This window comes from Panulirus ornatus, chromosome 2 (genome assembly GCF_036320965.1).
Source record: "Panulirus ornatus isolate Po-2019 chromosome 2, ASM3632096v1, whole genome shotgun sequence".
NCBI lineage: Eukaryota > Metazoa > Arthropoda > Malacostraca > Decapoda > Palinuridae > Panulirus > Panulirus ornatus.
The window spans coordinates 66,302,608-66,320,223 of NC_092225.1; the positions used below are offsets into that span (position 1 = coordinate 66,302,608).

The following is a 17,616-nucleotide window of genomic DNA, read 5'->3' on the forward strand; positions in this document are numbered from 1 at the left end:
AGAGAGAGAGAGACCAAGTACGTGTCATGCACTCAGCTTCACATATCGATTAACAATATATAACACTTACATATTTTGCTCATTCTTAACTCATAACACTAAGACCCTGGCCACTGTAACACCTACATGTAAACATGTTCAACACTTGTACAGTGGACGTCATGGGTTGACCTGTTCATGCATGGGGGTAATGTATTGCGTCATGAACAGCACTTGGCATGGTCGTCCACATCATGGGATCATAACAGTAAGTGGACAGTATAATAACAACCTACGTACGTAGGGACAGACAAACACGTGACTACTGCGTCTGTTGTTCTGAATGATACATGTAAGTGGTGCCGGTGCATTAGGCAGGCCAGGTGTCTTTGTAATATACATGGGCAGGAAGGGCCACCCTCCTACAGACAAGAGTTCGCCTCACACGCCCTGAACAACTCATTCTTCAGCCTTATTTCATCGCTTAGGAGACAGTACGACGCCTCATAATCAACAGGGATTTATGAGTCTATTTCATTTGATAATGAGGGGTAGTAATTCAATACTTACCATGAGAGAAGAAAGGAAAGGGCCACCCAGGTAATATCGGTACACACACACTCCAACTCTTATCAACCTTATACTGTGTCGTCTGCTGGCCCAGATCAGCTGTTTGGTCACGTGACGTCTACCCTTCTGTTCAAACCACTAACAAGTTTCATTGTCTCATTATATATCATGATATAATCTGTGTCAAATGTACAACACAATTTGTATGAAGACACAAATCTTATATATCAAACAAGAAGATATTAAAACAAAATGGAAAATAAGTCCTGTCAGAATTATTGTGGTGTTGATAACTTTAGTTACCCATATGAAAAGTTTCGTTTTCTATGATTGGTTATTGTACCATTTTCTCTTACAGTTCTCTGGCGCCGCGGACCCGGCAGACAGTGCGCACCGCCGCTATCGCCGTTGTGTCCGCACTTGCCCTCGTCGCGATTTTTCATCTGGCCAGGCTGGCCGAACATCCTGTCACGGAGAATGTCATAGGCGGTAAGTTACCAACTAGTACCTTATTATTAGCAGTTTATGGCGTTACCATTTCATTATTATCAGCCGTTTATGGCGTTATCATTTCATTATTATTAGCCGTTTATTGTGTTATTATATCATTAATATCATCAGTCGAGTATGGTGTTATTTCATTACTATTTTAATCCGTTTATGTGTTATGTGATTATCATTATCCGTTTATGGCGATAGAATTTCATTACCATTCATTATCCGTTTAGGTTGTTGTCATGTAATTATCATTTCTGTTTATGGTGTTTTCATTTAATTACCATTATCCGTTTATGGTGTTATCATTTCATTATCATTATCCGTTTGTGGTGTTATCATTTCATTATCATTATCCATTTATGGTGTTATCATTACTAAGTATAAGCTGATCCTAAGCAGGTTAGGTTATCATCTTATGTCCAGATAGTTGACCACACAGTGGCTACGTGGCTCACGGTCCCGATGATCGACTGAAGCTCATCCAATGTACTGAAATACATGAGAACCAGACGATTTATTATTCATGAATATGTGAGAACCAGACGATTTATTATTCATGAATATGTGAGAACCAGACGATTTATTATTCATGAATATGTGAGAACCAGACGATTTATCATTCATGAAGATGTGAGAACCAGACGATTTATTATTCATGAATATGTGAGAACCAGACGATTTATTATTCATGAATATGTGAGAACCAGACGATTTATCATTCATGAATATGTGAGAACCAGACGATTTATCATTCATGAATATGTGAGAACCAGACGATTTATTATTCATGAAGATGTGAGAACCAGACGATTTATTATTCATGAATATGTGAGAACCAGACGATTTATCATTCATGAATATGTGAGAACCAGACGATTTATTATTCATGAATGTGTGAGAACCAGACGATTTATTATTCATGAATATGTGAGAACCAGACGATTTATTATTCATGAATATGTGAGAACCAGACGATTTATTATTCATGAATATGTGAGAACCAGACGATTTATTATTCATGAATATGTGAGAACCAGACGATTTATTATTCATGAATATGTGAGAACCAGACGATTTATTATTCATGAATATGTGAGAACCAGACGATTTATTATTCATGAATATGTGAGAACCAGACGATTTATTATTCATGAATATGTGAGAACCAGACGATTTATTATTCATGAATGTGTGAGAACCAGACGATTTATTATTCATGAAGATATGAGAACCAGACGATTTATTATTTATAGTGATAAATAAGTGAGGAGCAGAACGAGAAGGTTTACGTTTCCGTCATTTCATTATCTCGATCTTACCAGGAAGTGTAATGACGTGTAAATATTCTACCAGGAAGTGTAATGACGTGTAAATATTCTACCAGGAAGTGTAATGTGTAAATATTCTACCAGGAAGTGTAATGACGTGTAAATATTCTACCAGGAAGTGTAATGACGTGTAAATATTCTACCAGGAAGTGTAATGACGTGTAAATATTCAACCAGGAAGTGTAATGACGTGTAAATATTCTACCAGGAAGTGTATGACGTGTAAATATTCTACCAGGAAGTGTAATGACGTGTAAATATTCTACCAGGAAGTGTAATGACGTGTAAATATTCTACCAGGAAGTGTAATGAAGTGCGAATATTCTACCAGGAAGTGTAATGACGTAAATATTCTACCAGGAAGTGTAATGAAGTGCGAATATTCTACCAGGAAATGTAATGACGTGTAAATATTCTACCAGGAAGTGTAATGAAGTGCGAATATTCTACCAGGAAGTGTAATGACGGTAAATATTCTACCAGGAAGTGTAATGACGTGTGAATATTCTACCAGGAAGTGTAATTACGTGTAAATATTCTACCAGGAAGTGTAATGAAGTGCGAATATTCTACCAGGAAGTGTACTGAAGTGTGGATATTCTACCAGGAAGTGTAATAACGTGTGAATATTCTACCAGGAAGTGTAATGAAGTGTGAATATTCTACCAGGAAGTGTAAAGACGTGTGAATATTCTACCAGGAAGTGTAATGACGTGTGAATATTCTACCAGGAAGTGTAATGACTTGTGAATATTCTACCAGGAAGTGTAATGATGTGTGACTATTCTACCAGGAAGTGTAATGACGTCAAAATTCTACCAGGAAGTGTAATGACTTGTGAATATTCTACCAGGTGTAATGCCGTGTGAATATTCTACCAGGAAGTGTGATGACGTGTGAATATTCTACCAAGAAGTGTGATGATGTGTGAGTATTCTACCAGGGTAATAACGTGTGAATATTCCCAGGAAGTGTAATGGCGCTTGAATATTCTACCAAGAAGTGTGATGACGTGTGAGTATTCTACCAGGAAGTGTAATAACGTGTGAATATTCTACCAGGAAGTGTAATGACGTGTGAATATTCTACCAAGAAGTGTGATGACATGTGAGTATTCTACCTGGAAGTGTAATGACTTGTGAATATTCTACCAGGAAGTGAAATGACGTGTGAATATTCTACCAGGAAGTGTAATGACAGTGTGAATAATCTACCAGGAAGTGTAATGACGTGTGAATATTGTAGTTTCATTTGGTTTGTGTTTGGTCTGAGTAGCTTTGTCGTCAGACGCTCGTGGTTGGCTCAGTCCCACCAGCCTGCTTCACCCAAGACGTCGTGAAACATCAACTGCTTGTAGTAGCTGCACCCTCAACATGTAGTGAAGTGAATGGCAGAAGACCATATGGCTGGATTGGACCTTGTTTAAGTTATGCCTCTAATGTTTATGTAAAATCTGTAACTTCAACTGTAACCGAACTTGTAACAACCCACAACTTACTCTGTAACTTAACATGTAACTTAACCTGCAACTTACCCTGTAACTTAGCGTTTAACTTAACCTGTCTCAAAACCTGAAGATATTTCACCCTTAACCACGGAACTTTACACAAATTTCCCACACAGTATTTCCAGCCATTCTTATGTTGCTGTCAACCTCTGGAATGAAGGTTGTACAACAAGTGTTACATGCAACACTTCTGCTGGTTTCCTTATAACAGTAGTTCTTCCTCCATATGACAAATCTCTCCTGGGACGTGTTTGTGTCAAATTATATTATTGTGATGACGAGAGTATACTAGAAACAGAATAAAAGCAACTCTCCCAGGACCATGAGAGAAAGCGTTCTGTAATGTCCCATCCCTAAAGAAGGTGATCATTCTAACCTCTCAACTGTCGTCCTATTGCTTTGACATCTACCATTTCCAAAGTCTTTGAATCTTTCCTTAATTCCCATATCCTTAAACACCTCGAAAATCACAGTCTTCTCCCGGATCACCAGTATGGCGTTATTCTTTCTTATCTCACTAATGTCTGGTCATCATCCTTGAAAGATTTTGGGGAGTCATATGTAGTTGCCCTTGACATATCTAAGGATCTTGACAGGGTGTGGCATCGGGGTCTTATCTCTAAGCTTCCCTCTTTTGGCTTCCCTCCCTCACTTTGTTCCTTCATATCTAACATCCTCTCCGGCCGATCTATATATATGCAGTTGTTGATGGATCAGCCTTCTCCATTTTCTCCATCAACAGCGGTGTTCCTCAAGGTTCTGTCCTGTCCCCTACACTTTTTCTCCTTTTCTTCAATGATTTCCTCTCCTCCACAAATAATCCAGAACACTCATACGCTGACGACTCAACACTACATTCATCCACATCCTTCAGTTCTGCTCCCTCTTCTTTCACTCGGTCTGCATCTCGTCTTGACACAGCTTCCTCAATAAACCCAGATTTGGACAAGATATCTCAGTGGGGTACACAAAATCTAGTTAAGTTTAATGCTTCCGAAACCCAATTTCTACCCATTTCTGTTTCGAATACTCCTCACAACTCTCGTCTTTCCTTTGACGGTTTTGTAATTCCACCACTTGACTCAGTGAACATACTTGGTATTACGGTAACATCCACTTTTTCTTGGAAACCCCACATCACGGGAATAGTAGCAAAATCTGTCTTTAAGACACTGTGTTCTGTTCAGGTGATGAAATTCCTTTTCTTCTGTTTTTACAAAGGATTGATTCGTTCTTGTATGGAGTACTACTCTCACATCTGGGGTGGTTCTAGCTCTGTATCCTTACTTGACGGAGTGGAGTCGAAAGCTGTCATACTTATAAACTCTTCCTGCTTAACCAAAGTTTGGAACTTGACCCTATTGCCCTATGCCGCAATGTTGGTTCACTTTCTTCTATAGGTATTATTTTGGTATTTGCCTCTGAGAGCTGGCTGCTTGTGTTCCCCCACTACTTGCTACACCATGCAGTACTCGGCAAGCTTCTGCGTCACATGATTATTGTATGGCCATTGGCAACTCATGGGTGGGCCGTTGTGATACCTACTTCTTTCCCTGCACGTTAAGGTTTTGCAACTCTCTACTTTCTCATGTTTTTCCCAATAACTATGACTTGGCACATTTCAAAAAACAGATTTTTCACTTTCTCCAAAATTCGTATATGATTCCCCTTGTCTTTTCTATTTCCCTTGTAAAATTTTCTATTTCAATTAAGGCCTGGCCTTCATTTGGACGTTTGTCCGTGATTGGAGCCTTCAACATAAAAAGGATCTTACTGGAAAGATACATATGATATTCAGATTGGCTAAAAATGAACTTAGATACCATTTTAGACTCACTTTTAAGGTTAGAAATTAAACAAGTAACTTAAGCTGCTTATTATCATTATCATACCTGTCAATATTTTCATACTTGATGGCCGTTTTCCGCCTTAGCATGATAGCGCCGGAAAACAGACTAAGAAAGATACATCCACTCACACACACACACACACACACACACACACACACACACACACACACACACACATATATATATATATATATATATATATATATATATATATATATAACAAATGGGAACATCGGTGAAGGGGGCTAGTGGGGAGGTGATGACAAGTAGTGGTGATGTGAGAAGGAGATGGAGTGAGTATTTTGAAGGTTTGTTGAATGTGTTTGATGATAGAGTGGCAGATATAGGGCGTTTTGGTTGAGGTGGTGTGCGAAGTGAGAGGGTTAGGGAGAATGATTTGGTAAACAGAGAAGAGGTAGTAAAAGCTTTACGAAGATGAAAGCTGGCAAGGCAACGGGTTTGGATGGTATTGCAGTGGAATTTATTAAGCAATGGGATGACTGTGCTGTTGACTGGTTGATAAGGATATTCAGTGTATGTATGGTTCAAGGTGAAGTGCCTGAGGATTGGCGGAATGTATGCATAGTGCCATTGTAAAAAGGCAAAGGAGATAAAGGTGAGTGTTCAAACTACAGAGGCATAAGTTTCTTGAGTAATCCTTGGAAACTATATGGGAGTGTATTGATTGAGAGGGTAAAGGCATGGACAGAGCATAAGAATGGGGAAGAGCAATATAGTTTCAGAAGTAGTTGAGGATGTGTGGATCAAGTGTTTGCTTTGAAGAATGTATGCAAGAAATACTTAGAAAAACCAATGGATTTGTATGTAGCATTTAATGATCTAGAGAAGGCATATGATAGGGTAGATGGAGATGCTTGTGGAAGGTATTAAGAGTATATGGTATGGGAGGTAAGCTACAAGAGGCAGTGAAAAGTTTTTACCAAGGATGTAAGGTATGTGTAAGAGTAGGATGAGAAGAAAGTGATTGGTTCTCAGTGAAGGTCGGTTTATGACAGGGGTGCCTGATGTTTCCATGGTTGTTTAATTTGTTTATGGATAGGGTTGTTAGGGAAGTGAATGCAAGAATTTTGCAGAGAGGGGGAAGTATGCAGTCTGTTGTCGATGAGAGAGCTTGAGAAGTGAGTCCGTTGTTGTTCGCTGATGATACAGCGCTGGTGGCTGATTCGGGTGAGAAACTGTAGAAGTTGGTGACTGATTCTGGTAAAGTGTGTGAAAGAAGAAAGCTTAGAGCAAATGTGAATAAGAGCAAGGTTATTAGGTACAGTAGGGTTGAGGAACAAATTAATTGGGAGGTAAGTTTGAATGGAGAAAAACTGGAGGAAGTGAAGTGTTTTAGATATCTTGGAGTGGACCTAGCAGCGGATGGAATCATGTAAGCGGAAGTGAGTCACAGGGATGGTGAAGGGGCGAAGGTTCTGGTATCATTGAAGGATGTGTGGAAGGCGAGAACATTATCTCGGAGAGCAAAAATGGGTATGTTTGAAGGAATAGTGGTTCCAACAATGTTATATTATTGCGAGGCGTGGGCTATATGTAGAGTTGTGCGGAGGAGAGTGGATGTATTGGAAATGAGTAGTTTGAGGACAATATGTGGTGTGAATTGGTTGGGTCGAGTAAATAATGAAAGGGTAAGAGAGATGTGTGGTCATAAAAAGAATGTGGTTGAGAGAGTAGAAGAGGGTGTATTGAAATGGTTTGGCCACATGGAGAGAAAATGAGAAAAGATTGACAAAGAGGGTGTATATGTCAAAGGTGTAGGGAATGAGGAAAAGTGGGAGACCAAATTTGAGTTGGAAGAATGGAGTGAAAAAGATTTCAAGCGATAGGGGCCTGAACATACAGGAGGGTGAAAGGCGTCCATGGAATAGAGTGAATTGATACGATGTGGTATACCGGGGACGACGTGCTGTCAATGGATTGAACCAGGGCATATGAAGTGTCTGGGGTAAACCATGGGAAGTTTTGTGGTGCCTGGATGTGGAGAGGGAACTGTGCATTACACATGACAGCTAGAGACTGAGTGCGAACGAATGTGGCCTTTGTTGTCTTTTTATTACCACACACACACACACACACACACACACACACACACATATATATATATATATATATATATATATATATATATATATATATATATATATATATATATATATATATATATATATATATATATATATATATATATATGTATTGTTTAAGCAACTTATAATAACGTTGATATATGTGTGTTTATATACACATCGGTCTCAGGTAACCTTAATACCTTCCAGAGTCATCTGCCGTGAACCAGCAGGAGCCAGGCGTCCACACCAGCGGCGCAGACCTCGTTATGAAGAGCCAGGACGGCAAGGTCTTCATACCCTCTGGTAGGTGCTGGGGAGGGTCTTCATACCCTCTGGTAGGTGTTGGGGAGGGTCTTCATACCCTCTGGTAGGTGCTGGGGAGGGTCTTCATACCCTCTGGTAGGTGCTGGGGAGGGTCTTCATACAATACGGTAGATGCTGGTGAAGGTAAGCCCTACATAAAGTCCCTGCATAAAGTCCCTACATGATAATAACAACAACAACAATATTAGCAATGATAATAATAATAATAATAATAATGATAATAATAATAATAATAATAATAATAATAATCATAATAATAATAATAATAAAGATAATAATAATGATGATAATAGTGATAACAATTTTTTTTTTTTTCAAACTATTCGCCATTTCCCGCGTTAGCGAGGTAGCGTTAAGAACAGAGGACTGGGCCTTTTTTGGAATATCCTCACCTGGCCCCCTCTGTTCCTTCTTTTGGAAAATTAAAAAAAAAAAACGAGAGGGGAGGATTTCCAGCCCCCCGCTCCCTCCCCTTTTAGTCGCCTTCTACGACACGCAGGGAATACGTGGGAAGTATTCTTAATCCCCTATCCCCAGGGATAAGTGATAATAATAATTATTATTATTATGATAAGAATGATTAATGATAACAATAATAATATTGGTAATAATAATAATAATAATAATAATAATGATAATAATAATAATAATAATAATAATAATAATAATAGTAATAATAATAATAATAATAATAATAATAATAATAATAATAATAATAATAATAATAATAATCATAATTATAGTAATAATAATAATAATCATAATAATTATAATGACAATAATAATAATAATAATAATAATAATAATAATAATAATAATAATAATAATAATAATAATAATAATGATAATAATAATAATAATAATAATGAACATAATAATAATAATAATGATAATAATAATAATAATAATAATAATAATAATAATAATAATAATAATAATAATAATAATAATAATAATAATAATAATAATAATAATAATAATAATAATAATAATAATAACAATGATGAAAATAATAATGATTATGATGATTATGATAATAATGATAATGATTAATGATAACAATGGTAATGTAATAATAATAATGATAATGATAATAATAATTATAATGATTATGATAATAATAATAATGATTAATGATAACAATGGTAATGTAATAATAATAATAATAATGATAATAATAATGATAATAATAGTAATGATAATAATAATAATAATAATAATGATAATGATAATAATGATAATAATAATGATAATAATAATAATAATGATAAAGGCAAAGGGGATAAAGGTGAGTGTTCAAATAACAGAGGTATAAGTTTACTGATTATTTCTGGGAAATTAAATGGGAGGGTATTGATTGAGAGGGTAAAGGCATGTACAGAGCATCAGATTGGGGAAGAGCAGTGTGGTTTCAGAAGTGGTAGAGGATGTGTGGATCAGGTGTTTGCTTTGAAGAATGTATGTGAGAAATACTTAGAAAAAACAGATGGATTTGTATGTATCATTTATGGATCTGGAGAAGAAATATGATAAAGTTGATAGAGATGCTCTGTGGAAGGTATTAAGAATATATGGTGTGGGTGGCAAATTGTTAGAAGCAGTGAAAAGTTTTTATTGAGGATGTAAGGCATGTGTACGAGTAGGAAGAGAGGAAAGTGATTGGTTCTCAGTGAATGTCGGTTTGTGGCGTGATGTCTCAAGGTTGTTTAACTTGTTTATGGATGTGATTGTTAGGGAGGTGTATGCAAGAGTTTTGGAGAGGATGGCAAGTATGCAGTCTGTTGCGTATGAGAGAGCCTGGGAAGTGAGTCAGTTGTTGTTCGCTGATGATACAGCGTTGATAGCTGCTTCGGGTGAGAAACTGCAGAAGTTGGTGACTAAGTTTGGTAAAGTGTGTGAAAAGAAGAAAGCTGAGAGTAATTGTAAATAAGATCAAGGTTATTAGGTTCAGTAGGGTTGAGGGACAAGTCAATTGGGAGGTAAGTTTGAAAGGAGAAAAACTGGAGGAAGTGAAGTGTTTTAGATATATGGGAGTGGATTTGGCAGCGGATGGAATCATGGAAGCGGAAGTGAGTCACAGGGTGGGGGAGGTGGCGAAGATTCTGGGAGCGTTGAAGAATGTGTGGAAAGCAAGAACGTTATCTCGGAGAGCAAAAATGGGTGTGTTTGAAGGAATAGTGGTTCCAACAATATCATACGGTTGTGAGGTATGGGCTGTAGATAGGGTTGTACGGAGGAGGGTGTATGTGTTGGAAATGAGATGTTTGAGGACAATATGCAGTATGAGGTGGTTTGATCGAGTAAGTAATGAAAGGGTAAGAGAGATGTGTGGTAATGAAAAGAGTGTGGTTGAGAGAGAAGAGGAGGGTGTATTGAAATGGTTTGGTCACATGGAGAGAATGAGTGAGGAAAGATTGACAGAGAGGATACATGTGTCAGCTGTGGAGGGAACGAGGAGAAGTTGGAGAACAAATTGGAGGTGGAAGGATAGAGTGAAAAAGATTTTGAGCGATCTGGGTCTGAACATACAGTAGGGTGAAATGCGTGCAAGGAACAGAGTGAATTGGAATGATGTGGTATACTGGGGTCGACGTGCTGTCAATGGATTGAACCAAGGCATGTGAAGTGTCTGGTGTAAACCATGGAAAGTTTTGTGGGGCCTGGATGTGAAAAGGGAGCTGTGGTTTCGGTGCATTACACATGACAGCTAGAGACTGAGTGTGAACGTATGTTGTCTTTGGTGTCTTTTCCTAGCGCTACCTCGCACGCACGCGGGGGGAGGAGGGGGTTGCCATTTCATGTGTGGCGGGGTGGTGGTATGAATGGATGAATTTAGCCTGTATGAATATGTACACGTGTATATATGTATATGTCTGTGTATGTATATGTATGTATACGTTGAAATGTATAGGTATGTATATGTGCGTGTGGTGGCGTTTACGTATATACATGTGTATGTGGGTAGGTTGGGCCATTCTTTCGTCTGTTTCCTTGCTCTACCTCGCTAACGCGGGAAACAGCGACAAAGTATGATAGATATAAAAAAGTAAATATTGATAATGATAATATTGATAATTATAATCATGGCAATGATAATAACAATAATGATAATGATAATGATGATAATGGTAATGATGATAATAATAATAATAATAATAATAATAATAATAATAATAATAATAATAATAATAATAAAAATGATAATAATAATAATAATAATAATAATAATAATAGTAATAATAATAATAATAATAATGATAATGAAAATAATGATAATAGTAATGATAATAGTAATAATGATAATAATAATAATAATGATAATAATAATAATGATAATAATAATAATAATAATAGTAATAATAATAATAATAATAATAATAATAATAATAATAATAATAATAATAATAATAATAATAATAATAATAATGATGATAACAATAATAATAATGATAATAATAATAGTAATATTTATGATGATAATAATAACAATGATAATAGTAATAATAGTAATGATAATAATAATAATAATAATAATAATAATAATAATGATAATAATAATAATGATAATAATAATAACATGATAATGATAATATGATAATAATGATGATAATAATAATGATAATAATAACATGATAATGATAATATGATAATAATAATATTAATGATAATGATAACAATGTGCTGATGGGGGCAACTGGGGAATGTCTGATCAATATCTTGTGGAGGCGAAGGTGAAGATTTGTAGAGGTTTTCAGAAAAGAAGAGAGAATGTTGGGGTGAAGAGAGTGGTGAGAGTAAGTGAGCTTAGGAAGGCGACTTGTGTGAGGAAGTACCAGGAAAGACTGAGCGCAGAATGGAAAAAGATGAGAGCAAATGACGTGATGGGGAGTGGGTGAGAATGAGATGTAATTAGGAAAGCTATGATGGCATTTGCAAAAGATGCATGTGGCATGAGAAAGGTGGGAGGTGGACAAATTAGAAACGTTTGTGAAAGGTGGGATGAGGAAGCTAAGTTGTTTGTGAAAGAGAAAAGAGAGGCGTTTGGCCGATACTTACAAGGAAGGCGTGCAAATGTCAGGGAGATGCATAAAAGAAAGCAGCAAGAGGTCAAGAGGAAGGTGCAAGGGTTGTAAAAGAGGGCAAATGAGAGTTCGGGTGAGAGTATCATTAAATTTTAGGAAGAATAAAAAGATGTTTTGGAAGGAGGTAAATAACGTGCGAAAGACAAGACAACAAATGGGAACATTGGCGAAGGGGGCAAGGAGGGAGGTGATAACAGGTAGTGATGAAGTGAAAAGGAGATATAGTGAATATTTAGAAATATTTTTTAAAGTGTTTAATGATAGAGTGGCAGATGTACGGTGTTTTGGCTGGGGTGGTGTACGAAGTGAGAGAATCAGGAAAAATGGTTTGGTTAGGAGGGAAGGGGTTGTGAAAGCCTTGTGGAAGATGGTATCCATCAAGGTGACAGGTTTGGATGGTATTTCAGTTGAATCTATTAAGAATGGGGTGACTATATTGTTGATTAGTTGGTAAGGATTTTCATTGTATGTATGGATCATGGTGAAGTGCCTGAGGATTGGCGGAATGCATGTATAGTGTCACTGTACAAAGGCAAATGGGATAAAGGTGAGTGTTCAAACTACAAAGGCATAAGTTTGTTGAGTTTTCTGGGAAATTGAATGGGAGGGTATTGACTGAGAGGGGGAAGGCATGTATAGAGCGTCAGATTGGGGAGGCGCAGTGTGGTTTCAGAAGTGGTAGAGGATGCGTGGATCAGGTGTCTGCTTTGAAGAAAAGTCTTTATCAAGGATGTAAGGCATGTGTACGAGTAGGACGAGAGGAGACTGACTGTTTCCCAGTGAAGGTCGGACTGTGGCTTTCAAGAGTCTCAAGTGAACATATCTCTTCATCAACAGGTAGCGGTGCGGACTGGCGGGGTGGACAGAAGTTTGCTGAGGAAATTGCGGCGGCAGGAGGCGTAAATCCCGTGTCTCCGGTGCAGGACATGTTGGCCCGCTCCAGACCAGCTCCAGGCAGGAAGATGCGCCCCATCCTCAATATCCCGATGGATCGCAACATCTTGGCAGAAGACATTGAGCGGGTTAGGAAGCTTCAGAAGGCGCACGGCCGACCCGCTAACTCGACAGAGGTGCAGAAGACGCTGGATCTGGTCAAGCGGACGGTGGAGGCAGATCGCAAGGAACTCAAGAGCAAGTCCTTAAGGCTGTGGTCCCCTGGTGAGGCGCCCTTGCGAGTGTTGCTGGTCACAACCTGGCGCTCTGGGTCCACATTCCTGGGCCAGGTCCTGGCCAACCATCCCGCCGTTTTCCACCACTACGAACCCTTCAGTCCTCGAGGGGTGCGACAGGTTCGCTCGGGTCGAGATGCCTTCCAGGCACAACAGCTGCTGCATCGACTCCTAGACTGTCAGTTCGCCGGTCAAGAGGAGTATCTGAACTACACTCGCTCTCACCCAGAGGACATGTTAGGCCACAATATGGTCGTGTGGGACTCCTGTCACCGTGGCCCAAATGTTAACACCTGCTACAACGCTACCTTCCTCTCTCGGGCATGCCAGATGTTCCCCATCCAACTTGTCAAGACAGTGCGGCTGCGACTCAATCTGACGCAGCTGTTCCTCAACGATGAGAAGATGAACGTTAAAGTCGTTTTCCTGGTGCGTGATCCGCGAGCCACCATGAGCTCCCGCTACAACTCAGTGTCCTGGTGCTCAGACAAGCCGGACTGCTCGTCTCCCGAGGTCCTCTGCTCTGACTTGCAGGGCGACCTGAAGGTAGCCACGGCTCTCCGCCAAATCTACCCTGAACGATTCACAATGATCAAGTACGAAGACTTGGCCAGCAAGCCACACGACGAGATCCGCCGTCTGATGGACTTCATAGGAATGGAGTACTCGCCAAAACTCGCCCGCTATGTGGAGGAACACACGCAGGAGGACGTAAACAACCCGTGGAGTACTAGGAGGAAGTCGTCGGACCGTGTGAGTATGTGGAAAAAACAGCTGCCCCTCCAGGAGATCCACACCATTCAGAACGCCTGCGAGTCGGTCCTGAAGACCTTGGAGTACGAGATCGTGGGTCAGTGAGGGTCAAGGACGCGCACCGTCAGTTGGACGTCTGCTGATGATGATGACACATGGTTTTCTTGGGTTTCCTGACAGGATATGTAATCTGATATACCGACCTTGGTCCCAGACGTCAGACTTCTCAGGGTCATTGTAGCAGTTGGAGACGTCGGGCCATCATCGTTAGGGTGTTGTTTATCCTGCTATGTGGACAAGGGGTTATGTGTTCTATACTGTCTTGTGGTAAATGAGAACTTTAGTGGTGATTGTGTGAGACGTTTGATATGGCTCCTGGAATGACCTTGATGTGTGTTTATGATGGCTAAGTGATGATCTTTGCTGTAAAGATACATGACTTTTCTGACATATTTGTGCATCGTATCGTCATCAGTCAGATAGGAAAGGAAATATGACCGTCCGCTGCACGAAATCTAAACCCACTTGGCTCCCCAGGAAACTCGTTCTAATTCTCCTTGTTAAGCTCCTATATCAATGAGAGTCAACAAGAGGATTCACGGGTACGGTTTGCTCCCTAAACCCCCCAGAACTCATAAGACAGCTTCGGATATGAGTTCGTAACCCGTCCTGTTCTGAGACCTACGTCCACAAAACGACAGAAGGAGTATTTACCAGTCTTCCTGCTTAGTTCTCAAACCGAACACAAGAGCGTTAGTCTCTGAGGGCAACAGCAATCACGGGAAGACTGGTTTCTTACCCTGGTACGACATGAATGAATAAAGACACTCGAGTGAGGCCCGTATGGGCTTGTCTCAGCATGCATATGTGTATTTGTTTATCTGCAGTGATAGTGGCAGTGAGGTCTGTCACTGCTGACCATCTGAGAGTTGTAGGAAGAACCAACTACTTTCAGCTGCTTTTGCTGCAAACACGTCTAAGTCTGATGGTCCTGAGAGAACTGTTGTGTCGTTTGACCATATGACAGGTTTACGAGACATGAGATACTGAAGTCATTCTGTTTCAAAGATCTCCTTGTGTTGTGTATGTCATGATACGGTCATAGATGCGAAACTCACATACATGTATATTGGCAACTTTACTTATTGACATAGTGTATTGAGAGACAGAAAATCTTTTGTATTATTAGTAATCATAAACTCCTGGCTTTATTCTCTGTTCTGAATCAATGTAATACACAGATACATACATTGTATATCTGAATGAAGGGGTGTCTTAAAAATCTTTGTGTATTATACGCCAGAGCCAACAGATGGGTCAGCTTTGATAGGGCAGTGATCAATTAGCACTAATCAACAAATGAGTGTGCAGAGAAATATATATAGTTAGCTTGTGTATATTATTGATATTTATCTTTCTTCTTTTTCTTCATATAGCATCATTTTCATTGTGCAGCTTACATTATCTTTCACATGTTGATATTCCCTTGATTTACTCACGTGTTGAGAAGTGGTTAACAGTAGTGGGTCAGTGTTGGATGAGTTAGCGCTTGGATGACGACCATTTCTTACTCAGGAGGAATCTGATCCATACTGACGTATATTTTCTCTTATGAGTTACTTCGGCTGACGTTTAGATGTTCTACGTCCAGATGAAGTGTTCCCAGAATCCACTTGCCTCCAGTGCCTTAGTTAAAGAAGAGTATCAGAGAGGCTTCAAACACCAGGCCTAAGTCAGGTTCATGTTGTGCAAACGTCCAGCGGGTCACTAGATACAGTTAATATTCTGACCATTGTTTCAGTCTGCCTGGGGTAAGTTAGATGTATCTTAGTGTTTCAGGTTCATGAGAGATGCAATTTCTTTTATTCTTTTACAGTTTCAGTCTTTTATTTATATTTGATCAATCCCCATGTGAAAATAACCGTTCCAAGATGATTTCTTTAACCTGCACATTGATGCACAAAGTTTAGCTTCGATTCAATCTTCTTGTTACAAAGTTTAAAACCAGGAAAGTCATTATTTTCACCCGTTGTTTGGCATGGGAAGAAAAGTTAAAGATCCTATATTCTCAAGAAACATAACTACAAGGAGTGTTGGTGCCTGGTGATAAGTATATTAGAATGTCAACAATTGTTTATTAGGAATGGTTTAAAACTAGAACTGAAAATTCAAATCGGTCAGATAAATGCTTGAAGGAAGGTGCCAATATGTGAAAGGTTATATAGAAAAGTATGGTAGTCATGTGGCAAAACAATGCAGCTTACTGTTTGAAGGAATATAAGCCTAGTACTAAACACAGCATACTTCATACAGCATATCAAAACATCTAGTATACTCTTACAACACTAGGTCTAGGGAAGTTCATTTACGGCAGCATTACCACAGAGGTCTTGGGAATGTAAATAGTTTACCTGTATCACAAATGTTTTCTGTAGTTAAAAAAAGAATGTGATAATTCTACATATTTCATTTATTCTGTAACGCATGTAGGTGTTTGGCTTGTATACATTTATAATTGGTAACATAAGAGAGTTTATTTCTAGCAAGATTTTGTATGTATGAATAACTAAGATATTTCAAACCTATTTTGTATATGTCTATTGATTGATTTATCTATCATCTAGTATGTAAACCATCTATATTGATGGACATCTCTACCATATACATTATTAATCATCTGTATTGAATGATATCTTTATTTTGTATATGTAAACTATCTTTTTAACAATAAGTCAATAGACGATAAGTCACTGACCTTTTTATAGATAACATGCGAGAAAGGAAATGTATAAATGTGTAAGACGTTTTAATGACCATCTTACATCTCTGCTTTTCTGTAGAATCTGTGCATGTCTATTGCTTACTACGATATAGATATGAATATTTTATCTAAATTTAAGACCTGACTGTAGTCTGTGAGATGTAACAAGTCTTCACACTGAGTCTATTGTGAGAAATGTAATAAAGAAAAGAAAGTATTCCTTGTATCTTTACCTTGGAAATAATCTAATTCAATCTTTAATGAGAATATTCAACCTACTTAAGCTGTTAAAATGAGAATAATTAACCTACTTAAGCTGTTAAAATGCTGTACTGAGAGATACAGCATGTGAAGGATAATTCAGCACAGTCAACATCATCCTGGTCCTCCTTGCACCGGCCTTACATCATCCTGGTCCTCCTTGTACCGGCCTTACATCATCCTGGTCCTCCTTGCACCGGCCTTACATCATCCTGGTCCTCCTTGCACCGGCCTTACATCATCCTGGTCCTCCTTGCACCGGCCTTACATCATCCTGGTCCTCCTTGCACCGGCCTTACATCATCCTGGTCCTCCTTGCACCGGCCTTACATCATCCTGGTCCTCCTTGCACCGGCCTTACATCATCCTGGTCCTCCTTGCACCGGCCTTACATCATCCTGGTCCTCCTTGCACCGGCCTTACATCATCCTGGTCCTCCTTGCACCG

At 38.7% G+C, this 17,616-nt stretch overlaps 2 protein-coding genes across 5 annotated transcripts in view; one reads left to right on the top strand and one right to left on the bottom strand.

Moving 5' to 3' along the window:
- Window positions 1-860, bottom strand: part of LOC139756866 (solute carrier family 35 member G1) — a 268,287-nt gene extending 267,427 nt beyond the window's left edge. For both annotated transcript variants that reach the window (XM_071676727.1, XM_071676718.1), the window contains exon 1: window positions 550-860. The gene's annotated coding sequence lies outside the window, so the exon portion shown is untranslated. The remainder of the gene's footprint in view (window positions 1-549) is intronic.
- LOC139756855 (carbohydrate sulfotransferase 6-like) overlaps window positions 1-17,125 on the top strand; it is a 229,767-nt gene extending 212,642 nt beyond the window's left edge. For all 3 annotated transcript variants that reach the window (XM_071676695.1, XM_071676704.1, XM_071676687.1), the window contains exons 2-4: window positions 908-1,038; window positions 8,027-8,122; window positions 13,063-17,125. In XM_071676695.1, the coding sequence (XP_071532796.1) occupies window positions 908-1,038; window positions 8,027-8,122; window positions 13,063-14,252 (1,417 nt within the window). In that variant the 3' untranslated portion in view covers window positions 14,253-17,125. The remainder of the gene's footprint in view (window positions 1-907; window positions 1,039-8,026; window positions 8,123-13,062) is intronic.
- The last annotated feature ends 491 nt before the right edge of the window (window positions 17,126-17,616 follow it).